This window comes from Salmo trutta, chromosome 28 (assembly GCF_901001165.1).
Source record: "Salmo trutta chromosome 28, fSalTru1.1, whole genome shotgun sequence".
In the NCBI taxonomy this organism is placed as follows: Eukaryota; Metazoa; Chordata; class Actinopteri; order Salmoniformes; family Salmonidae; genus Salmo; species Salmo trutta.
Window position 1 is genome coordinate 21,651,609 of NC_042984.1, and position 24,731 is coordinate 21,676,339.

Sequence of the window (24,731 nt, forward strand, 5' to 3'; positions counted from 1 at the left end):
TTTGCACATTAGATCTCTCTGTGATTTAAAACATTGGTGTGCAGGCAGAATACTTATTTTTCCTGGAGTTTTGACTTGTCATGTCATATCAATGATACATTACGTGTGCTTTATGGCCCATAGTTTAAGATAAGCACCACAGAAGTTTCACGTAATATAAATCCTGATATATGAGATTCCAATCTGTCCATATGGATTGTTCCAATACATATTCAACCAGCTTCACAGACCATCTGTGCGAGTCTGCTGGACAGTCTGAGTTCCTACTAGCTCATCAGGAAGTCCAGTGGCTTCCCTGTGGCAGTGAACTGCACTGGCCCTGGCTGTGGAGATAGGCCTGCTGAGACCTATATAAAGAGTTGATTTCAGCTGGAGTTCCACACACTGGATCTGGGGCTTAGGTTGAGTAGACTGGCTCTCTCCTTTATGACTTTCAATATGGAACATTCTCATACATCACTTGGCTAGGGTCCCCTCCTCTCCTCTCTCTCCCCTTCCAACTCAGAATAACTCTGGTCCTTCAACACTTACTTTGGAGTAAAGTCCTGGTTACTGTCATACATACTCTCTCTCCATCTGTTTTCCTGCCTTCACTGGTCTAGTGATCTTTAGCATCTTTATGGGGGTTGAGCTGTGCCTTGGCCTAGTCACAGCTGAGAGATGATGAGTTCTGAGAGAGGTCACAGATACTCTGGGGTTCTAATACTACCCTGAACCCTCCTAAGCCAACCTGCTAACTGCAGCAGCAGAACTGCTGAATCTCTGTAGCACACACAGCTAAGCTGCATGCCGTGATGGGCTATCCAGAACTATCTCTCCTTACATTGAGAGTGGGTCTATCAAACAGTCCTGTGTTTAGCTCTCAGAGCTGTCATGAATTCTGAATAAGTGAATAATCAGGTCTGTGACGATAGAGGGAACAGAAGGCTCTCTCTGATAACTTAATCTAAACATCAGGAGCAGGAGAAAGTAGTAATTATGCCTGGCAGCAAAGTCTCTCGCTCTATTTTTCTCTCTCTTTCTCTCCCTCGTTCTTTCTCTCAGCCTCCCCGTTAATAATCCCCTTTCAGAGCAGTGAAAGCCGTGAGGTCTTCAGCTGAGATCTACTGCACCTGTCTCTGGGCTCTGTTCTTAAAAAGCAGAGAGAGAGAGAGGAGAGAGTCTGCTCAGATCATTATAGAGGCAGGCAGAGGTCATCGTTGGTAATGGGGCCTGCGGGCACCTTTCCATCCTTTCCAGATGAAACCATGCTCACTGGATGGGGGGGGGGGGGGGGGGGGCATTATCACAGTCAGATTTAGGTCCTTGGTTAACGCTGAGGAACGCTCATGTTACTGACCGTCCATGTCTGGGATTCCACCTTAGGACAGCAGGACAGTGATAGAGACGGTGAGCTCAAAAAGCTATCACTACCACTTTCACACTATAGTATACAGTATGCCATCCTCATGTTAATCTACATTCTTCTCTGTGACTCCCCTCCACGCCCTGGCATCCACCAAATTGCCTTAGCCCACTCCCATTAATAAAATGGCAGCAGTTTTACAGGCGCCAACCAATTGTGCTATGATATGTTTTTTTTTTGCGTTATTTGTAACTTATTTTGAACATAATGTTTCTGCAACCATATCTTATGGCAGAAAAAAGTTTCTGGGTATCAGGACAGTGATCACTCACCTCGGATGGAACAAAGATTTTTTCTTCAAAAAGCAGGACGCACAGGATATTCTGTGAACACCTGACAAGGCCAACATCCCCGCAATTGGCAAGAGAAAGAGACGCAGGTACAGAGGACACAGAGCGGGGTGCCTCGTAAGGATCCGCAGAAGGCGAGAGAAAACTGCCGTTACCGTCAATATTACTCGCCAACGTACAATCATTGGACAATAAATTAGATGAGGTACGATCACGAATATCAAAAACTGTAACATCTTATGTTTCACGGAATCGTGGCTGAATGATGACATGGATATTCAGCTAGCAGGAGACTTTAATGCAAGGAAACTTAAATCAGTTTTAACTAATCTCTATCAACATGTTAAACTCGCAACCAGAGGGAAAATAATTCTAGATCACCTGTACTCCACACACAGAGATGCGTACAAATCTCTCCCTCGCCCTCCATTTGGTAAATCTGACCACAATTCTGTCCTCCTGATTCCTGCTTCCAAGCAAAAATTAAAGCAGGAAGCACCAGTGACCCGGTGTATAAAAAAGTGGTCAGATGAAGCAGATGCTAAACTACAGGACTGTTTTGCTATCACAGACTGGAACATGTTCCGGGATTCTTCCGATTGCATTGAGGACTACACCACATCAGTCACTGGCTTTATCAATAAGTGCATTGAGGACGTCGTCCCCATAGTGACTGTACATACATACCCCAACCAGAAACCATGGATTGCAGGCAACATTCGCACTGTGCTAAAGGGTAGAGCTGCCGCTTTCAAGGTGCGTGACTCGGGGCTAAGATTTAACGGGGCTAAGATTTAATCCTACTACACCGGCTCTGACGTTCATCTTATGTGGCAGGGCTTGTAAACTATTACAGAAAGCAAAGGGAAGTGCAGCCGCGAGCTGCCCAGTGACACGAGCCTACCAGATGAGCTAAATCACTTAAATGCTTAGTCTGTAATACCAACATGTTTCAAGAAGACCACCATAGTCCGTGTGCCCCAGAACACTAAGGCAACCTGCCTAAATGACTACAGACCCGTAGCACTCACGTCCGTAGCCACGAACGCCCTAAAAATGGCTCACATCAACACCATTATTCTAGACCCACACCAATTTGCATACCGCCCAAACAGATCCACATATGATGCAATCTCTATTGCACTCTGCCCTTTCCCACCTGGACAAAAGAAACACCTATGTGAGAATGCTATTAATTGACTACAGCTCAGCATTCAACACCATAGTACCCTCAAAGCTCATCACTAAGCTATGGATCCTGGGACTAAACACCTCCCTATGCAACTGGATCCTGGACTTCCTGACGGGCCGCCCCAAGGTGGTGAGGGTAGGTAGCAACACATCTGCCATGCTGATCCTCAACACTGGAGCCCCTCAGGAGTGCGTGCTCAGTCCCCTCCTATACTCCCTGTTCACCCACGACTGCGTGTCCAGGCACGACTCCAACACCATCATTAAGTTTGCAGATGACACAACAGTGGTAGGCCTGATCACCGACGACGAGACAGGCTACAGGGAGGAGGTCAGAGACCTGGCAGTGTGGTGCCAGGACAACAACCCTCAACGTAACCAAGACTAAGGAGATGATTGTGGACTACAGGAAAAGGAGGACCGAGCACACCCCCATTCTCATCGACAGAGCCGTAGTGGAGCAGGTTGAGAGCTTCAAGTTCCTTGGTGTCCACATCACCTACAAACTAGGTCCAAACACACCAAGGCAGTCGTGAAGAGGGCATGACAAAGCCTATTCCCCCTCAGGAAACTAAAAAGATTTGGCATGGGTCCTCAGATCCTCAAAAGGATCTATAGCTGCAACATCGAGAGGATCCTGACTGGTTGCATCACTGCCTGGTACGGCAACAGCTTGGCCCCCAACCGCAAGGCACTACAGAGGGTATTGCGTACAGACCAGTACATCACCGGGGCTTAGCTGCCTGCCATCCAGGACCTCTACACCAGGCGGTGTCAGAGGAAGGCCCTAAAAATTGTCAAAGACCCCTGCCACCCCAGTCATAGACTGTTCTCTCTACTACCGCATGGCAAGCGGTACCGGAGCGCCAAGTCTAGGACCAAAAGGCTTCTCAACAGCTTTTACCCCCCAAGCCATAAGACTCCTGAACAGGTAATCAAATGACTACCCAGACTATTTGAATTGTGCCCCCCCCAACCCCTCTTTTACGCTGCTGCTACTCTATGTTTATCATATATGCATAGTAACTTTAACTATACATTCATGTACATACTACCTCAATTAGCCTGACTAACCGGTGCCTGTATTTAGCCTCGCTACTGTTATTTTTCACTGTCTTTTTTTTATTTCTTTACTTATCTATTGTTCACCTAATACCTATTTTTTACATAAAAATTGCACTGTTGGTTAGGGCCTGTAAGTAAGAATTTCACTGTAAGGTCTAAACCTGTTGTATTCGGAGTGTGTGACAAATAAACTTTGATTTGATTTGATTATCCTTCCCCTCTCAGTATCTATTTCTGGGCATCTCCATTTCACTGTATGCCCATTCAAGTTGGAATTCCTAATGGTGAAACTGCCACGATTGTTTTCAATATTACAACAACAAAGAAGTTACTGCAAAGAACCAACACTGTTATTTCTCCTCTGACATCATTGCACGCACGATAGAAGAGCACTATATGTACTGCAATTTGTTTACCATGCTCCTCAGTTCGGCAATAAAAACAATAACAATGGTGGTGGGGCGGCCAATGGCGCTGTTTCCCCCCTACTGAGGATTCCATCTTTAAGGGAAATTAACAGAATTAGTAACTGTGAGCTTTTTGCTGAAACATATTGTTTTGAAATGGATTTCCAGCCTCATAGGGTCATTCTGCCCTGGGAGGAAGGTACACCTTGGGCTGCATGGAGACAGTCTGTGCAGATACCTAACCTACAGGTGGAAGGAACACACCATCATAGACAGAGAGAGACAGAGAGAAACAGAGAGAGAGAGAGTTGAATTGACTACAGTATAATTATGGCTGTAGAATTCAACGCTGAGAAGCAGAAGAGGAGCTCCCTGTTTTGCCCAATATGGTATGGAATGTCGAGATACCTCGAGCATGTATGATGTGGTAGGAGAGGGAGAGAGAAGGGAAGAGAAGGAGAGGGGGTATGTGGGTACTCCAGCCTGCCCTGGACTCTCTCCCACTGTGATAGCAAAAAAGCCCTATCACAAACACTCCCAAAGCAAACTACACTAACATTGCAGTACATCTGTAATCATTGCATCACAGATCCTATTTCATGGTCTCTGTGTGCAAGGCTATTGTTATTATGTGAATCAAAGAAATGCAGCTTTGAACACACACAACTAATCACACACACACAATCACACACACACACACACACACGCACACATACACACACACACACACTTAATTGCAATACAATATGATATTTCATTTACATTTACATTTTTACATTTACGTCATTTAGCAGACGCTCTTATCCAGAGCGACTTACAAATTGGTGCATTCACCTTATGATATCCAGTGGAACAACCACTTTACAATAGTACATCTATATCTTTATTTCAAGAATCATAGGAATCCCCCGCTATGACAATAGAATCAGTGAGGTGTGTAATATCATATAATAATAAAATTGCCCATTGCAAACGCATCTAATGTTCATCAACAAATGCCCCATCATCTGGGAGGAAAATGGTACTGTACTGAAATCATAGTGTTTTTTTGCACCACCTACTGGTAGCTGAAAATGTCACAGACATTTCTTGAAGTAGTTTGCTCACTATTTGGATTTCGTTTTTATTCACCTTTAAATCTGAAAAATGTCAAATCTATAAGATCCTATCTTTGACATTGTTAGTAAATGTGCTGCTTTTAGTAGGCTCCCATACACCACATACCTCAAAATTCTGGTAGGCTTCATCTGACTCTTGGTCACAGAATCGAACTTGTTTCTCTCTTGTGGAGAGGACATGTTTGGAGGGATCCTCAATTGGGTTCTGGTTTTCATCTTTCCATTCAACAACTACAGTATTCACATGATAAGAAACAATCACTAAACAGTTACTGCACCTTACCATGACAAGTTATTTATCCTATAGAGATCTTGCTGTAAAAAACTAAAAAACTAAAAACAACAACTGATCCACTGACTGCATAAAGTCTTACATAAACTGGGTGTCAGGTATAACCTGTTATTCTTATGGTACAGTATGTCACATGACAAGGATATTCGGGAAGAGTAACATTAATGTAACAAAGCAACTTCCTTAACATGGTTGAGCAGAAAAATGTAAACACATCTGTATTCAGTCATAACTGTGTGACTGTGTACAATGGTTGGGTTTCTGACCTCTGGAGGATGTGCGGTTGGCCAGGCTGGTGGAGGTGTAAGACAAGGTATAGGGCCCACTGGCAGAGGAATACTCTGCCTCCATGGTCCCCAGCCTTGATCTATGATTTCCGAGCTTGAAATGAGAAAAAAACTGCACTTCAATGCTTGGCTCATCTGAACCTCAAACTACACAGCTACTATAGTACAAGACGATCTCTCACAAAATTACATTATCATAGATTATCTATTGTAACATTAACCAATGACAACAGTACGATCCTGAGGGGAAAGGCTAACGCAAAATTATTAAAGTATTATCCCCACCTCATCTATCTCCCTGCTCCATATGGGACTGTGATCCTCTGTCTCCATAGACTGAGCCAGTTTGGTCCTGGTCTCTCCTCTGTCTTCTGCAGCCCATTTCCCCCGCAGACAGGACCTGTCAGTCAGTCTGCTATGTCCATCCTCTGTCTGTCTGTCTCTGTCCAGGGGAGACAGGCTGTTGGTCCTCTGAGCTTCCTTCAGTTCAGCCAGGGTCACACCCTGAGGAAGACAGACAGTACATCCTAAGATCAACAAGATACTACAGATAAATAGTCCAACAAAATCACATTGATACCAAATAATATCTTGGGGCCAGTTTCCCTATCTTGGGGCCTAGTCTTGGATTCGTAATGAAGAATTTCCATTTAACATGCATTTTCAGTCCTGGCCCGTGGAGTGCGTTTTGTTTAGTACCTGTGTGGATCTGCGGGTTTGCCTGGCTTGGCGGGATCTGGCCTTCCTCTGAGACTCTGCCTCCTCATCTCTCACTGGGGTTAGATAGGACCTGCACAGGTTGGAAACAGGGCAGCAGCACTTTGCAGGACATACAGTGCATTCAGGAAGTATTCAAACCTCTTGACTTTTTCCACATTTTGTTACATTACAGACTTATTCTAAAATTGATAAAATTATTTATTTTCCTCATCAATATTCACACAACAACGCATAACGACAAAGTGAAAACAGGTTTGTAGATTTTTTTGCACATTTATTTAAAAAAAACGGAAATAACTTATTTACATAAGTATTCAGACCGTTTTTCTACAACTTGATTTGGTAACTTGTGGTAAATTCAGTTGATTGGACATGATTTGGAAAGGCACACACCTGTCTATATAAGGTCCCACAGTTGACCGTGCATGTCAGAGCAAAAACCAAGCCATGAGGTTGAAGGAATTGTCTGTAGAGCTCAGAGACAGGATTTTGTTGAAGCGCAGATTTGGGGAAGGGTACCAAAAAATGCAGCATTGAAGGTCCCCAAGAACACAGTGGCCATCATTCTTAAATGGAAGAAGTTTGGAACCACCAAGACTCTTCCTACAGCTAGCCGCCCGGCCAAACTGAGCAATCGGGGGAGAAGGGCCTTGGTCAGGGAGGTGACCAAGAACCTGATGGTCACTCTGACAGAGCTCAAGAGTTCCTCTGTGGAGATGGGAGAACCTTCCAGAAGGACAACCATCTCTGCAGCACTCCACCAATCAGTGGAGACTAGTCAGGAGTGAGGGAAAGATGAACGGAGCAAAGAACATAGAGATCCTTGATGAAAACCTGCTCCAGAGCCCTCAGGAATTCAGATTGGGGACGAAGTTTCACTTTCCAACGGGACAACGACCCTAAGCACACAGCCAAGACAACTTAGGAGTGGCTTCAGGACAGGTCTCTGAATATACTTGAGTGGCCCAGCCAAAGCACGAACTTGAACCCGATCGAACATCTCTGGAGAGACCTGAAAATAGCTGTGCAGCGACACTCCCCATCCAACCTGACACGGCTTGAGAGGATCTGCAGAGAAGCTTGTAGTGTCATACCCAAGAAGACTCAATGCTGTAATCACTGCCAAAGGTGCTTCAACAAAGTACTGAGTAAAGGGTCTGAATACTTATGTAAATGTGATATTTCAGGTAATTTTTTATTTTTAATAAATTAGCAAACATTTCTAAAAAACAGTTTTTGTTTTGTTATTATGGGGTATTGTGTGTAGATTGATTCTATTTTTTTTTTAAATCAATTTTAGAATAAGGCTGTAACGTAACACAATGTGGAAAAAGTCAAGGGTCTGAATACTTTCCGAATGCATTGTAGCTGTCATGCCTTATAAATAGCTTCAATGAACTCTGGCCATGCTCTGGTCACATACTTGTCACCTTGTACTGGAGCACAGCACGAGGTGACGACATATCAGGGTGAGGTGACATTATGCTCAAATTATCAACAAAACTTTTCAAGATAAGAGGGTGGCAGTGCAATCAAGTGATCGTTTTGAAAGGTACTGCACCAAAACAAATATTCACAGGAGATGACATATAATAACTATGTGTTACATGCAATGACTTGGGTGAAGCTGTTTTTACTACATACTATTTCTCACAAGTAAATGCATGCAGAATTTGTTCAGTTGTGCATACAGTGCCTGATGTAATCACAAAACAATTATGGATTGTAGAAAGCACACAATAAGTTCACAGTAAATAACCCCCCTCAATCAATAGTACAATGCTCTTAGGACGTTATGTGGTATTCCTTTCATGATCATGTTTAATGCCTCTAGCGTGGACAGTAGCCAATCAATGACCTCTAAGAGACAGCCATGTTAGCAGCCATTGGGCTCCATAGAGAGGGGAAGAGTCGAGTAAGCAGCATTCAATCTAATGGCTCGTTGTTCCCACTAGTCCTGGCTGCCGGCTGCACTCCCTCTTTCTGTACTGAGTGTTGATCAATCAACCACTGCTGTGCCGGAGAGGCACCATCCACACCCTCCATTGTGAGAGAAAGCTTAAGTCGACCGACGGTCAGGACGTCAGTCTACTGCATTATTTAACACTGACTACAGGGCTGTGGATGGCTACATTACTATCAACTGTGATGTAGCCAGGTAGCCTACCAGTTAAGCACACTGGGCCAGTAACCGAAAAGTCACTGGTTTGAATCCCCGATAAAAATCTGTGGATGTGCAAGGCACTTAACCCTAATTGCTCCTGTGAGTCGCTCTGGATAAGAATGTCTGCTAAATAATTGTTATGTAAACTGTGATTCTACAGCAACATTACAAATCATATTTCTACACAGTGGAATGACTTGAGGCAAACGTGATACAGGAGACGTCCTACAAAACATACAGTACATTTGCTTATGTTGCAGGATATAAAAAACACTTCATTTAAGCATGTCCAATTTGATTTAAGCATGTCCAATTCGATTTAAGCATGTCCAATTTCCTTACCAAATGCATTATATTGGATACATTTGTTGGGGTTGTAATTTAAACACAGTGATGGGAGGTATTTGAGTGCCAATGCATTTAGTATACTAAATATGTACAGCACTATACACACACTCACACTCCAAGAAATTCAGCTAACACACACAACCCAGTGGCACCAACTTCCCACACAGTACAATTCAAATACCAGGGAAGGGTATACCTTCCACATCTAGGAAATCCCAAACAACACCAGTGAGAGGCCGCACCACGTTCACTCTCAGATCAAAGTAAAAGACATATATTCTCACATTCTGCACAGGGAAGACATGCAGATAGGGGGATAGGATAGGGTTCAGGGTAGGAATTAGTTCCATACCTGGGCAGGCAGGCTTGCATGGTCCCAGGCGGCTGAAGGTCAGAGACCGGTGGAGAGAGACTGCAGTGGGAGAGGCCGGATACGATCCTGAGAGAGGGAGTGATTGGAAGAGAGAGAGGGAGCGATAACGGGGAACGTGGGAGGGACAGAAGACTGGGACAGGGCGGGAGGGAGAGAGAGAAAGAGAGAGAGACTGTATCCTCCCCATCGTTCAATACAGACTCATAGGCGGGCCGCGGGGCACTCTGAGCCAATTGCGTCTCTAAGAGCCTGATGCAAGCAATGCAGTTTATACACCACACGGCACACAACAAGCATGCTCGATGGGATCGACATTAGCAAGTGCTGCGCAGATTTGCCAAACTTGATCACATTATGAGGGTAGAAGATGATTTGTAGATCAGTGATTCTGTGCTGGTCTTCAGGCCGATCTTCTCTAACATGCTGAAAATGTTCACATACAGCAGTCTTTACAAATGTAGAAATAATTGTATAACATGATACTAATCCATTGTGAATTATCACGTTAACTTCCTGGGGCCTTACCCTTTAACGTGTAACAATAGAATAAAACATCATGGATGGGTGTGAACAAGTTAGACAATATTTCTGGTCAGTTGAACGATTTTCAAGTATGCAGTAGGTCATCAACTTAGCTTAATAGATAAAATAATAGCAAACCATAGTGTTTGGCAGTACCAAACCAGCAAATGCAGACAAAGGCGTTTGCAACTATACACACACGTCTTATCTGTACTTTTCAGGATTTCATCATGAGTCATTCCTTACATTAGTCCAAGGGCCACAGAACAAGAAAGGCCTCCGAAAAGGTGAGGTAATTTTATAAAGCTGAAGAATTTCTGATCTACAACTTGTAAAAGTTGCACATTAATTAAATATTATAAATAAAAGGTAAGATTTTGAAATCAAAACACATTTTGGGTAATTTCCCCTTGCAACATTATGAGGTTGCCATGTTACATCTTGGTTACAATTGTTACACACTTGTTTCTAGCCTAACCGGTGCCAGAGGGCACTATTATTCCTTTTACATTTTTTGTCATATTATGCGTCCAACTTTAACCCAGCTGCCTATATACTCCCCGGCGACCGCCTCGTACATTAAAAATCCTTCATTCAGGAAGCAGCATTAGCCACTCTAGCATGGTGGTGGAAAATTGGGCTTTATTAAGACAGTACGCATATTTTCGATGTTTTGTTAGGCCGGTGGGCCATTAAATCGCATTAAGGATGAAATGACGCCTTTGCAGCCTGAATGAAGGATGTTTCATGTACGACCCGGTCACCGGGGGTCACAAGTGTATAGCCTGCTGGGCACATTAAAGTCGGATGCAGATGGCAAACGATGTAAAAGGACTAATAGTCCCATCTTTTGAGAGCTGTGTTAGCTAGCAAACGTTGTACTGTCTTTAGTTTGGCTAGCAGGCAAGAGCAATGATGGACCTTGTAGGCTAAACATAGCTGCCAAAACGTCTTATATGAAATGAGAAAACCACTGTGGTGGTTAAAACATATTTCCTCATTTCAAGGTTCATCTGGATCAGTGATGATGCTTTAGCTGATGCAAGGAAACTGAACGCACAATGTTATATACGCCAGTGTGCAACACAATGAACCAAGGTGAAACATAGCAACGTTGGAACATTCCTATAGAAGTTACCCAAGATGCACTGCGATTTCTTTGATTAATGAAAAAACATTTGCAAGTTTCGAATCACACAGTATTCATGTTTCTAGAATTATCTTCATAGTGTTGCTGAAATTTAGCAGGTCTATTTCCTAGGTTATGGAACTACACATTTTTTGTGTGTGGCCCTTGGACTACATGGCATGCACTGACATGTGGACACTCACATTACAGACACTCACTCTTCCACAATACATATATGCTGCTAAGTAGCACTAAGTGGGACTACCGTTTACAGCAGTAAATGAATAGAAATGTAAAAATGCAAACGCAACAGGGGACTTAGATGCAGTACAGGCTAAAGAGTTGATTGTACACGGAGAATAAGTGTGTCACTGCCACCACATGTTCACTCCCTGTCCCTGGAATGAAGGCATTTTCTGCAACTGTATAATTTCAAGACTGTATCCAACACATTCACTTCAGTTCATATGAGGTACTACTCAATCAATCATTAAAAAATATTTCAAAAACATGGAGACAGAATTCAGTTTAAAAATAACGGAGGAAGCAGGGTTTATTTGATTAAAGATGTATGACAGAGATCTGAGATGAGCGGTATGTTGTGAGAGACAGAAGACGAACCCATGCCTTGGCAGTAACAGTGCACTTTGCGTACAGACAAAAGTCAAAAAGAAAAGTAAAACAAAAATAAAACTACTAGACTAACATAATCTTTAGTGAAGCTGCATGAACATTTGAGAATTTCATAGATATGGCCCTTGCTACCCCCCCATGCTTTTCCTGTAGTAAGCGGTTTTGCCTGTGTAAACAAATAGGATACAGTAACTTATGTTCAGTAACTTTCATTCCGTATCACTTATCAACATCCCAAGACACATTTCAGACAATGACAAAAGGAAAGCCCTTCTCGTGTCAACAAGAGACACATTTTGTCTTTGTTTGATTGTGTGTGACAGTGTGTGAGTGAATGAGTGTTTTTTCTGTTGGCTTTTTGTTTTCTCCCTGTCACATTGAACTCTGACGGTTAGAACTGAGCTTGCAGAAAAAGTGTGACAGTTTGGTGTACAGAAAATAATCTATAGAAATACAGCTGTGTTGTTAAAATAGATGAAGGCTTCTTGAGGTTGGTATTGGCAGGTGAGTCCTGAATATTATTAACCATTGCCTGACCAGGTAGCCTTCTCAAACACACATTCATTGAGGTAACAATACTGATTCCAGAGAGTTGTGTGGATTCTATTGACCAGCCATTTCCCTTGTAGAGATAAACTAAATGTTTATTGCACCTCAACATCAGCAATGCCTTCCCCATTTGTCACGATGCAGACTGAACGTGTCCATTATCCTCTGTGAGTGTGGGGGCTGTCATTGCTGCTTACATTCACACTGTAATATAGAATAACATTACAATTAACATTTCAGTTATTAGACAGGTCAATGGCAATGTTCTTCACTAAAGGCCTTAGAGCTGATCAGGCAAATCAGAAAAACAACATTTCATATACTATTGCCCACAACAACCTTTAGTGAGGAACATTGCTCTACCAATAAGAGAAGATATTGATACCCTAAATGGTCTGTTGTCATACTTTGTAAGTGGAGTCGGTAACACTTCACATTATATGGAGTACAGGTTACATTAATTGCACTTTGCTCCTATACCTGTGTAATAACACTGCAATTAGACTAGTAACAACATTGTATTACCACATTAGTGCTCCTCACTTGAAACAACAATTTCTGTAAGGATGTCAGGCCAAAAGAGGTCACAGATGAATTGTAAAAGCCTTGAAATAAAGATTGATAACCTCACAGTGTGCACATAACATCAGCCTGATGAAGGGCTGACAATGACTTTGAGTTGAAATGTTGCACATTAACAATGCGAGAGCATTCATCGGTGTGCAGGGATCCATCTTTATTTCTTCGTTTTGTACCCTGCACCTTGCAGTAACTGGAGGTTTGTACTCTAGTTTGAAATGGATTTTAAGACAGACTTACATTCCTCCTCAGTAGAGGCCTCATCTTCTTCCAGTTGTTCCTCCTCTTCCTCCACGGCCTGCTCCTCCTCTTGCTCCTCTTCTGCTTCAGAATCCTCTTCTTCCGCATGCTCTTCTACATTCTCTACTGCCTGCACCTCCTCCACCACCTCCTCTGGTGCTGCCTCTGCCAAGTCCTCCTGCTCCTCCTCCACCCCCTCCTCCTCTGCAGGAGCAGACTGTTCCTCTGTGATAGCCGAATCCTCCTGTACGACAGACTTCCCATCTAAGTGAGCCGTCTCCTTCTCTTCCACCTCCTCAGCAGGAGCAGCCTGCTCCTCTTCCGCAGAAGCAGCCTCTTCCTCCACCTCCTCTGAGGGCTCATCTGCTTGACCCCCTCCTTCCAGCTGAAAGAGACATCATTATAGTTAGTACTTAGGGGAAGTACAGGGCCTATGGTTACTTTGTAATCACATTGATGTAATTTATTTGGCCTACATTACAGTATATGAATGGGAATACAACATTTAACCAGAATTCATCAGAGAATCCACAGCAGGCAATTAGCCTCTACACACTAATGGGTTAGCAGCAATCTCATAAAAGTTCCCCATGGGCACATGCTGGGCAAAAATAGTTACGAGAATGTGCATGCTCCTCTGTACAAAATACACCAAAACATTTCACATTAGGAACACTAATGCTTAGATGAGAAAATGTGATGAAAAGATTTTAAAAGGCATTATAAACTGGGTGGTTCAAGCCCTGAATGTTGATTGGCTGACAGCTGTGGTATATCAGACCGTATACCACAGGTATGACAAAACATTTATTTTTACTGCTCTAATTATGTTGGTAACCAGTTTATAATAGCAATAAGGAACCTCGGAGGGTTTGTGGTATATGGCCAATATACCACGGCTAAGGGCTGTATCCAGGCACTCTGTGTTGCGTCGTGGCTAAGACCAGCCCTTAGCCGTGGTATATTGGCCATATACCACATACCCTCGGGCCTTACTGCTTAAATAACCTGTGACCAGTCCTAACGTACCACTATATAAGACAATTCATAAAAGGAAGTATATTTGAGGGTGACCCAGTCCCCTTCTACCACAATATTCTAAACCCTGGCATGTGTGAGACTTCCTGTAGGCGTTACCTGGGCGACCTGTTTCTGCACGACCTCCAGCTGAGCGTGGAGCTCAGAGTGAGCCGCTGAGTTCTGTTCCTGCAGACTTTGTTGTACTGTCACCAGCTGCCCCTCTCTGGCCTGCTGGGCACTCTGAGACTGCACTGTCTCAATCAGTTCTCTGAAACACAGGTATGCACACACAGTGAAACCAACCAATACAATGGAAGATACAACAACACCAAACATTTCAAACCTCTTTCCAATTCCCAATACACTACATACCTGACACTTGTGATCTCCGCTGTACTGGCCTCCAGTTGAGCCTGGTTGGCAGACAGCTGTTCCTTCACCCCCAGGAGGTCTGATGCCTGGCCCTCCACAGTGGCGCTCAGGGTGCCCAGCAGCCCTCCCCTCTCGGCCAGGCTCCCTGTCAGGCCCTCCACGCTCTGGGCCAGCTCTGTGCTCAACCCCGCCAGGCCCTCCACCTGCAGCCGGACAGCCTCAAACTCCTCGCTCTTCCCCTTCAGCATGGCCTGCAGCTGAGTCAGCTGCTCAGTGGACACAGTGGCCTGCTGTATCTCAGCCAGCTGGGCCTTCATCTCTGTGTGGAGGGAGAGGACCTGGGCGGGCAGGTCTAAGGTCTTTAGCTGCTCAGCCATGGCCAGGGCCATCACTACCTGCTTCTGGGCCAGCGTGTAAGACTCTTCCAGGGTGTTGAGGCGAAGCTCGAAGCCACTGGAACTGTGCTGCTGCAAGGACATAAAACAGAAATAGCTCAAAGTCAGCGCATAGTGCAGCCAATAGCAAGTAAGTGAGCTCTCTTTATCAAGTATTTTACCTCTCATGCTATTCATCCTGACAGAAAACAATCTATTGGTTGAGACAGTTACAGTAAGTGGGTGTAAAGAAATGAGAACAAGATATTGACCAGGTACTGCAGTGGCTGTAGGATAATCCTATGATTTAAGTAGGCCAATTTAATTCTGTCAGCAGTTTAAGTGAATCCACATCCTGGCCCCATCAGTGACGAAGTCCCACTGTGTGAAGGCTAACCTGTGATCTTATAAGTTAAGGATGGCCTCCCTTCCTGTGCCGGGGGGAATACCACTTTAATGACTCTCCCCACAGTATGAGGACAGAACACTGTGGCTGCTTTCTAGCAATACTGACACTAGCTCAAGCATTCACATTTTACACATTAGTAATTTAGCAGATGCACGTATCCAGAGCAATTTACAGTTAGTGCATTCATCTTAAGATAGACAACCACATATCACAGTCATAGTAAATACATTTTTACTCAATAAAGTAGCTATCAGCAAAGTCAGAGTTAGTAAGGGAGAAAAGAGTGAAGTACGAGTGTTAGTTCACCAAAAGCTTACTTCTTCTGAATTCCTGCCTCTCAACAATATTGGCTTCACCTTACTCTGCATGCAGAAAGTCTCTGACTCTGGCCTCTCAAGTGTTGCACAATCCCTAGCCTCAAATGGAATTTACTGAACTGGGGGCAAACAAACCTTCACTCATGGGTGTAACAGCTACATAGGTTACTCACTTTTTATATTTGCTGTGACCCACAAGGTCAAATTGTGGCATAGTGTGTATATGGTGAGGTCAATGTGCAAACATGTTAAAATGCTAAGGATTTTTATGTGGAAAATCATGCTGGTTTCTTATCTCTCAACAGTGTGTATGAAGTACCTGTAATACCTGTATGTGGGGCCATAGTTTAATACTATAAAATGACTTCTCATTGACGCAGGGTATTTTGGTATGTATAACAAAGTAACTTAGAACATGCATTAAGCATGTGCAGATACTAGTGCATATACCTCCTCATCCTAATTGGGAAGTAAATTGAGCCCATAAACGGGTTCAATTAGTCTACAAATTCCCCTCGGCACTTATTGTTTTGTTTTGGAAACACTCACCCGGGTGGCCACGTCTGAATCGGTATAATCTCTAGAACATGTTTCTATGTATGATTAAAGACCAGCCAGGGAACCAGTGCAATGAAGCTGGAAAACTAATAGGAGTACATGTTACAGGGACTCACCACAAGTAAGGTCAATATCAAGTGTTGTAGCAGGCTATTTTTATCCCCATATAGACAACTGGCTTCTTTATTTGAGCCACTGCACAGTGCACACTGAAATCAGTACCATGACTATGTGAAGCATGGTTTCAAGCAGGGTGAACTGCTGTAAAACTGTAGTCGAATTGGAAGTGGAATGTGTTTATTTGAAAACGCTTATACAGTTAATGTTTTATTGAAATATGTCTATATTCTAGGGACATTTAGTGGCTTATGTTATGTACCCTAACAAACTATTGGTGCAGTCAGTGTTCCCACATTGTAGGTCAAATTTAATCCCCATTACAAATGGCAACAGCTGCATGATGTGCACCTCAACCTAGTCTCTTAGCATTTCGTCTTATTCTGTACATAAAACTGTGACACGCCATTTAGTATGATGTTACATTTCGTATGGTACAGTATGTATTCATTTGTGGATGTCCATCACCATTTTCCTATAATATGTTACGAATTACAATTAGTATCATATGTTATGCATTCGAAAACGTACAATATGTTACGAATTTGCAGAACATATATGCGATGAATTGTAGCTAGGTGGCTAGTTGGCTAACATTAGCTAGCTCGCTAACATTAGCTAGGCTAGGGGTTAGGGTTCAAGGTTAGGGTTAAGTTTAGAAATTAGGGTAAAGGGTTAAGGTTAGGGGAAGGGTTAGCTAACATGCTAGGTAGTTGCAAAGTAGCTAAAAAGTAAGAAGTAGTTGAAAAATTGCTAATTGCTAAAATGCTAAACGTTCGTGTTATAAGTGTTATACGTACAACCAAACGCCCTCATGTCGTTTTTGCCTTAAGTAACTATCTGTGTTATGTAACCATTCCAAACTTAACATATCATACTAAATTGTGTGTCCCTGATTTACGTACAGAATAAAACGATATGCTCTGAGACCAGGTTGCGCACCTTGACCGGGGTTAGAAATAGAATAATTTGCGAGTCACTTCGGTTCAGTGTCTTGGCAGTATTACATCAGTTCAGAACTATCATATCCTATCCTGACATTTTGCTGACAACTGCAGGCAGGTTATAGGAAGGCATATACATACCGACTGCTAGAGCGTTCCATAGTACTGAATGCGAAATAAATTTGGACGGTCGGAATAGTATTGCAATGGGTCTAAACACAGAAGGATTTTGATCAAAAAACGTTGCACAGAATGTTATTTTGACATTTTGCTGACGCATGGAAACTTCAGAGCTTTTGTAATGCGCCTATTATTTTTCCCATGTTCTTATTACGCATGGTTAACTATTTACCTTTTCATTTGTCTGTCGAATTTCTTCCTGGAAGGACTGAAGCGTCACCATCTTCATCTGCATGCCCATGAAGTTGTCTGATAAGTAGGTTATACTTTGGTGCTGCTGGAAACAGAACCATGCCCCGGTGGCACCTCCGACCACAATCATAAGGAATAAAATTAACAATAGCACATTCCGGTTTCCACCTCGCGCCTCCGGTTCTGAAGATTCATGATTCAAATGGTTAAAGTCTTCGTGATTGTGTTTGTTCTTCTTCCCTCGGTGCTTTGCTGTCATTTTAACACAGTAGCGTAGTAGTTCCAACAGTATAATGGCCAGAGGTGGTGAAAGACCGGTGGTGGAAAGATGGATGTTTGCTCCAGTGCTGCGGTGACTTCTCCAGACACGTCTTTCTTGTATTAATTAATTGATATTACAACGCGTAAAATGGTCCTCATTCAATACCAGTAAACAAAGTAGCAAAAAGAGAGAGTTCTTGGTGAAGGGGTGGTTTGGGCTGCAAATAAGAAAATAAAGAAGCGTGTGGTACCCCGTTCCAGAAAGAGAAGAGTGCGTGAGGGGCGTTTAGTGCCCGAGAGTGGCTAGTCTCCCTGTAACGTGTGCTGCTCAGTCTTACGTATTCAGTCCCTCCAGGGTTCCACGATTATTGTGTTCAAATTAGTCGCAAAATGCGAAATGCAGTGACGAGAAAAAAGTTTGTTGACTTCTGGCTTCATTTAACGATATTATGCGATACATGTGCGTTGATTGGTTGAAATTGCCAGCTCTCTTTTTGTAATGCGGCGATGGGTCAGTTTTGTGAGAAAAATATTGCAACGAATTGACTGTTTAATTTTCAAGTCCTTGCTTGCATAATATGAGGGGAATTGTTGATTTTGCAACTAAAACATTTTGATAGCAGAATCCTGAAGGGACTGAAAAATACAAAGTCCAAACGTGTGCCTATGGTAATGATGTACAGTGCATTCGGAAAGTATTCAGACCGCTTGACTTTTTCCACATTTTGGTTAAGTTACAGCCTTGTTCTAAAATAAATGCATTTTTTCCCTCATCAATCTACACATAATACCCCATACCGACAAAGTGAAAAAAGGTTTTAAGAAATGTTATTACAAATAAAATGTATTACAAAAAAAAAAACTGAAATACTTTATTTACATAAGTATTCAGACCCTTTGCTATGAGACTCGAAGATTGAGCTCAGGTGCATCCTGTTTCCATTGATCATCCTTGAGATGTTTCTACAACTTGATTGGAGTCCACCTGTGGTAAATTCAATTGATTGGACATTATTTGGAAAGACACACACCTGTCTATATAAGGTCCCACAGTTGACAGTGCATGTCAGAGCAAAAACCAAGCCATGAGGTCGAAGGAATTGTCTGATCTGGGGAAGGGTACAAAAACATTTCTGCAGCATTGGAGGTCCCCAAGAACAGTGGCCTCCGTCATTCTTAAATGGAAGATGTTTGGAACCACCAAGAGTCTTAGAGCTGGCCGCCCGGCCAAACTGAGCAATTGGGGGATAAGGGCCTTGGTCATTGAGGTGACCAAGAACCTGATAGTCACTCTGACAGAGCTCCAGAGTTCCTCTGTGGAGATGGAAGAACCTTCCAGAAGGACAATCATCTCTGCAGCACTCCACCAATCAGGCCTTTATGGTAGAGTGGCCAGACAGAAGCCACTCCTCAGTAAAAGGCACATGACAGCCCACTTGGAGTTTGCAAAAAAAGCACCTAAAGGACTCTCAGACCATGAGAAGCAAGATTCTCTGTTCTGATGAAACCAAGACTGAACCCTTTGGCCTAAATGCCAAGCGTCACGTCTGAAGGAAACCTGGCACCATCCCTACAGTGAAGCACGGTGGTGGCAGCATCATGCTGTGGGGATGTTTTTCAGTGGCAGGGACTGGGAGACTAGTCAGGATCGAGGGAAAGATGAACGGAGCAAAGTACAGAGAGATCCTCGATGAAAACCTGCTCCAGAGCGCTCAGGACCTCAGACTGAGGCCAAGGTTCACCTTCTAACAGGACAACAACCCTAAGCACACAGCCAAGACAACGCTGGAGTGGCTTCGGGACAAGTCTCTGAATGCCCTTAAGTGGCCCAGCCAGTGCTTGAACCCGATCGAACATCTCTGGGGAGACCTGAAAATAGCTGTGCAGCGACGTTCCCATCCAACCTGACAGAGCTTGAGAGGATCTGCAGAGAAGAATGAGAGAAACTCCCCAAATACAGGTGTGCCAAGCTTGTAGCGTCATACCCAAGAAGACTCGAGGCTGTAATCACAGCCAAAGGTGCTTCAACAAAGTACTGAGTAAAGGGTCTGAATACTTATGTAAGTGTGATATTACTGTTTTTATGTTTAATACATTTGCAAAAATGTCTAAAAAACAGTTTTTGCTTTTTCATTATGGGGTATTGTGTGTAGATTGATGAGTATCACGACTCAGGATATGACCCAAATGCAGACACAGGAGGCAGATAGTGCAGTTCTCAATAATTTATTATAACCCAGGGCAAAGGGCAGGTCGAGGACAGGCAGAGGTTCGTAATCAGGTCAGAGTCAGACAGGTACAGGACGGAAGGCAGGCTCGGGGTCAGGGCAGGCAGAAAGGTCAGAACTGGGAAAACTAGGAAACAAACACTTGAGAAACAGGAAAACGGGAAAGAATGCTGGTAAGACCTGACAAGACAAGACGAACTGGCAACAGACATCTAGACAAACAGACAAACAGACAAACAGAAAACACAGGTATACATGCTCAGGGGATAATGGGGAAGATGGGCGAAACCTGGAGGGGGTGGAGACAAGCATAAAGACAGGTGAAACCGATCAGGGTGTGACAATGAGGGGGAAAAACAATTTACTCAAGTTTAGAATAAGGCTGTAATGTAACAAAATGTGGAAAAAGTCAAGGGGTACATGAATACTTTCCGAATGCACTGTATATAATTTTCTATGCATGCCTTAGTTCGGCACCACCATGTCATGTAGCTTCTTAATGACTGAGTAGGCAATTATCAGTATGTAGCCTAACATATGAATGGGCTCTATAGAGGTGGGGGGGATGTGTGTTATAATTCTTTATTTTGTGTCTTTCAAAAAGCCTTTAAAAAACATTTCACAATTACAACAACTTTGCCAAACCCTTTATTTGCATTGCATCTTACAAGTGACATAGTTGAGTTGTCAAAAAAATTGACAGCACAGCTCAGTTATTTTCTGTGGTCATATTTAATATTTCATGGGACCTACAGTAATCTGTCCACTGCATTCATGTCTATTGCCATCACTTCCATAGGCTTTACACAACACTTTCTGTATGTGTGTGTGTACACTTTCAGTCACTTTCTAGGATATTTTTATTCGGAATGTCAACATTATTCAGTATGAAATTAGTATTGTTTAACATTACAACAAAATTGGAGAGGGTTTTGGTAATCTCATGTGATTTAGGATCAGAATTAATTTAAGTCTAGGAAACCCCAACTCCCAGGTTGGGTCAATGCCATCTCGATTCGGGTCCTTTTAGGTCGTGAAATATCCACATCAAACATAATGATCAAAAACGATCACTCTTGTCATTTTTACTTACTAGCCTCAACAAACACAGTGCATGTCTTACAAGCAGTACAGTCATGCATTTTGGAAAATAACTTAATTCAATCATATAACAAAATGGACATTTTCCACCTTGATACATAATAACGCCTCCACATACTGAAGCACTGTAAAATGTTTCTTCATTCTGTGAGCAAGAGAGAGAAAGAGAGAAACAATATTACCCTATTTTAATTACATTAAATCATATTCTAACTCACACCGAGGTACTAAACATATTTATCAGAGCAGGTCAGTGGAGTTCTCACCTCTGACTGTGAGTTTGGTGGAGGACTCGGCCCTCCCCAGGGCACTTTCTATTTGGATGTTGTACTCGCCCCAGTCTTTGGGGGTCACACGGAGTATCAGCAAGGAGCAGACACCACAGATGTTGGTGATCAAGTAGTTGGTGTTAGTGTTGAGGCTGATGTTGTTGCGGTACCAAGTGACGCGAGGCTTGGGATTTCCCTTTATGGCACAGCTCATATAGCACTCGTAGCCTTTGGGTGCTGTGTGCTGTCTCAGTGGCACAAGGAAGGCTGGAGCGGTCCGCAAATCACACGTTTTGTAGGCTGGCATGTTTACCACAAATTTGTCTAGAGAAGAAACATGGCAGAAAGGTAAAATGCTCATCTTACATGTCATGTAATGCTTAAGTTAACATGGCAGCATTTTATAAAGGGTTCATAGATTGTTCATACATTTGTAATAAACCGTTATAATAGCACATTAGTACTTGTCAAATGTTGAGCTTAATGACTGCTATTGATTATACTGTTATTAGTACCTGTCTATCCATAAAAGCTGATTTATATGACTTATTTATATGGCAAAGTATCTCTCTCTGCCTGGCTTCTAATACCTTTCCTCCTCTCGCTTCCCCAAGTGGGAGACTCAGACGGAGCAGACATGCCCATGTCATTCTTGGCGTAGACCCTGAAGTGGTACTCCCTGCCAGGCATAATGTTACAAGCCGTGAACTTGTTGTTGAAGAGCCTGTCGGCCACCGTGCTCCATGAGCCTTTGGTGGAGTCCCGTTTAGACACAGAGTAGTGAAGGTGGTCGTCACGCTTCTCATCAGGGGATGGCTCCCAAATCACAGTCACAGTGCTTGGGACGTTCTCCTCAAGTTCTACTGGTCCTGGAGGCTTGGGATCATCTACAGCCAGAGTCAGAGATAATAGTCAGTAGGATGTTACACTTCGGGAGGTCATTCTATCATTAGGTGGTAATTGTTGTTCATTCACTTATGGCCGATGTTCATTGTGACTGCTGATATTTCAAATACTTTCTTTGTGAATGCGGGCCCTGGCTGTCTTTTTCATCTTGTGCAAGTTCCAATCCCTTCTCAGTCTGAAACACACTAGGAGAGCTTTACTGTATGTTACTGTACCTGTAACCCTGACCTCCACGCTGAAGCTCTCCTGGCCCACTAGATTTTTGACCACTATGGTGTAGATCCCTGAATCAGAGCGCTCAGAGGAAGTGATCAGAAGTTGAGATGACGATTCAGAGTTGGAGATATTGACCCGCTTCAGCAAAGGAACATCGTCCTTCAGCCACGTGACTTCTGGCCATGGGGATGCCTGTTAATAACAAGATGATTAAAACATAATCAGGATTTAAAACATCAAGATAGCATGCATTGCACATGCTCTTAAAGCATATGCCAATTACCAGTTTCACCTCTTACCCTCTTACCTCAAAGTTTAAGAGGATCCTGACAGAATTTCCTGCTCTCACCACCATGAAACTCTTCATCTTATTATCGGTGAAGCATGGTCTCACTGAAAAACAGTGACAAAAATAAATGAGGACATTTGAAACTCATCTTATGTAAATCTTACTTACGTAGGCTTATAAGGACTCTTGGGAGATTATCCCCAATGTAGGCTAAAACAGACAAACAATCCAACATTATTCCCAATGAAAGCATCATCGTCACCCACCAGGTGGAGGCATGGCCAGGATATAGTTGTCCAAATCCTGGGGCACTCCTTCTCCTCCGTCATTGATAGCGATCACCCTGACCCAGTACATGGCCATGGCCTTCAGGCTTTTCACAGTGAAGGTGGTCAAGATGATGGGGGTGACGTTACAGCGGGTCCAGTCTATGCACTCAGCCTGCCTGACCTCTATAAAATACCCTTTGGCCTCATCCTGGACCCCCACTTCCTCTGTGGGTTTGTTCCAGGACAGGGAGAGGGCGGTGTAGGATGTGTCTGCCACTTTCAGATCTTCCACTTTCCCTGGGGGATCTAAAACAAACACAAAATCTTAAATCTAATGGCCATACATCATTGACTTCAAACAAATTAACAGTAGAAACAAGCACCTAAATAAACAGTTATTTCAGAAAGTATGATGTTTTATTATAGTTTTACATGTTGCTCGCACTTTGAAAGGATGTATGACTTACTCTTTGGGTCTTTTGCGAAAATAAACTCTGAAGGGGAACTGGGCTCGCTGAGTCCAGAGACGTTGATAGCATAAACTCTGAACTCATATTCGTTCCCTGCTACAACATCTGTCACTGCACGTTTCTTTTCTAGTAGTGAGGAGAAACAGAATCAGTCATAGAAGTCCAATACAATTGAATTCATTAAACCAAAGAAGCTGTGGTATACTAACGCCCCTAATTCACTAAAAGAAGAGACCTTGGATAGGCTCATCTGTAGGGTTGACAGGACTCCAAAGATTACTCCCCTTCTTGCGTTTTTCCAAGTTGTAGCCCAGGATGTGAGACCCGCCAGTGTCGGTCGGGGTAGACCATGTCAGGTTGATGCAGTTGTTAAAAGCACTAGCCACTTTTGGTGGGACAGGGCTGCTAGGAAAGGCTGAGATATTTCAGGGAAATTATGTAACATTTCATGTTTGGGTAACACTTTTCAAAATGTTCTGTCATAATACCCAAATAAGGTTATCGTAAGCACAACTTTTGAAGTAGATTCTAATGACAACATATAACAACTTACGTGACATTGTTGATATCCACTATAAACCTATTAAACCTACAACTAGCTCACCCAAGGTGCCAGCTGTGAGGTCATCAGTCTCCATCATGTCACTGACGCCCTCCTCGGTGACCACCCTGATACGATAGCAATACTTCCTGCCGTGTTCCACGTCGTTATCCTTGTATTCGGGCACGCCAGGGATGTCCCCCAGCTTCTTCCAAGTGTTGCGGCCAACTTGCTGGCGCTCCAGGTTGTAGTTTATTACTGGGCAGCCACCGTCGTCCTTTGGAGCTCTCCATTTGATATGAATACAAGAGGCTGTGCTCTCGAGGACCTCCACAGGGCCCTGGGGCGGGGTGGGTTTGTCTACCAGATCAGACAGAGAGAGAGAG

General features: G+C 43.3%; 3 protein-coding genes across 14 annotated transcripts in view; all 3 read right to left on the reverse strand.

Moving 5' to 3' along the window:
* Positions 1–9,781, reverse strand: part of LOC115165800 (protein phosphatase 1 regulatory subunit 12B) — a 52,272-nt gene extending 42,491 nt beyond the window's left edge. For 4 of the 12 annotated variants that reach the window (XM_029719190.1, XM_029719184.1, XM_029719188.1 and 1 more), the window contains exons 1-5: positions 9,640–9,778; positions 6,755–6,845; positions 6,341–6,559; positions 6,035–6,149; positions 5,583–5,707 (exon numbers count right to left, since the gene is read on the reverse strand). In XM_029719190.1, coding sequence (XP_029575050.1) covers positions 5,583–5,707; positions 6,035–6,149; positions 6,341–6,559; positions 6,755–6,845; positions 9,640–9,659 — 570 coding nt within the window. In that variant the 5' untranslated portion in view covers positions 9,660–9,778. Of the gene's footprint in view, positions 1–5,582; positions 5,708–6,034; positions 6,150–6,340; positions 6,560–6,754; positions 6,846–9,639 lie in introns of all 12 variants that reach the window. The other 8 variants (XR_003870240.1, XM_029719185.1, XM_029719183.1 and 5 more) reach the window with 5 other exon arrangements.
* A 2,052-nt stretch (positions 9,782–11,833) lies between these two features.
* LOC115165801 (protein Ycf2) lies at positions 11,834–18,439 on the reverse strand. Its single transcript, XM_029719191.1, has 5 exons — positions 17,776–18,439; positions 14,705–15,171; positions 14,450–14,600; positions 13,313–13,697; positions 11,834–12,697 (listed from the first exon to the last, which is right to left on the reverse strand). Exons 1-5 carry the CDS (start codon positions 18,052–18,054, stop codon positions 12,693–12,695), a joined length of 1,287 nt encoding a protein of 428 aa, XP_029575051.1. The 5' UTR covers positions 18,055–18,439; the 3' UTR covers positions 11,834–12,692.
* Positions 18,440–21,625: 3,186 nt separating this feature from the next.
* LOC115166489 (immunoglobulin-like and fibronectin type III domain-containing protein 1) overlaps positions 21,626–24,731 on the reverse strand; it is a 28,250-nt gene continuing 25,144 nt past the window's right edge. Inside the window, exons 20-27 of the mRNA XM_029720383.1 lie at positions 24,409–24,705; positions 24,040–24,219; positions 23,802–23,930; positions 23,332–23,640; positions 23,084–23,169; positions 22,776–22,968; positions 22,245–22,541; positions 21,626–21,978 (exon numbers count right to left, since the gene is read on the reverse strand). Of these exons, the coding sequence (XP_029576243.1) occupies positions 21,626–21,978; positions 22,245–22,541; positions 22,776–22,968; positions 23,084–23,169; positions 23,332–23,640; positions 23,802–23,930; positions 24,040–24,219; positions 24,409–24,705 (1,844 nt within the window). The remainder of the gene's footprint in view (positions 21,979–22,244; positions 22,542–22,775; positions 22,969–23,083; positions 23,170–23,331; positions 23,641–23,801; positions 23,931–24,039; positions 24,220–24,408; positions 24,706–24,731) is intronic.

Coding starts and splice junctions, on each gene's coding strand:
- LOC115165801 (XM_029719191.1), bottom strand. CDS start 18,054: ATGACAGCAAAGCACCGAGGGAAGAAGAACAAACACAATCACGAAGAC. Junction 14,601..14,704: donor GCGGAGATCACAAGTGTCAG/GTATGTAGTGTA, acceptor CCTGTGTTTCAG/AGAACTGATTGAGACAGTGC. Junction 13,698..14,449: donor TGCAGAAACAGGTCGCCCAG/GTAACGCCTACA, acceptor TGTCTCTTTCAG/CTGGAAGGAGGGGGTCAAGC.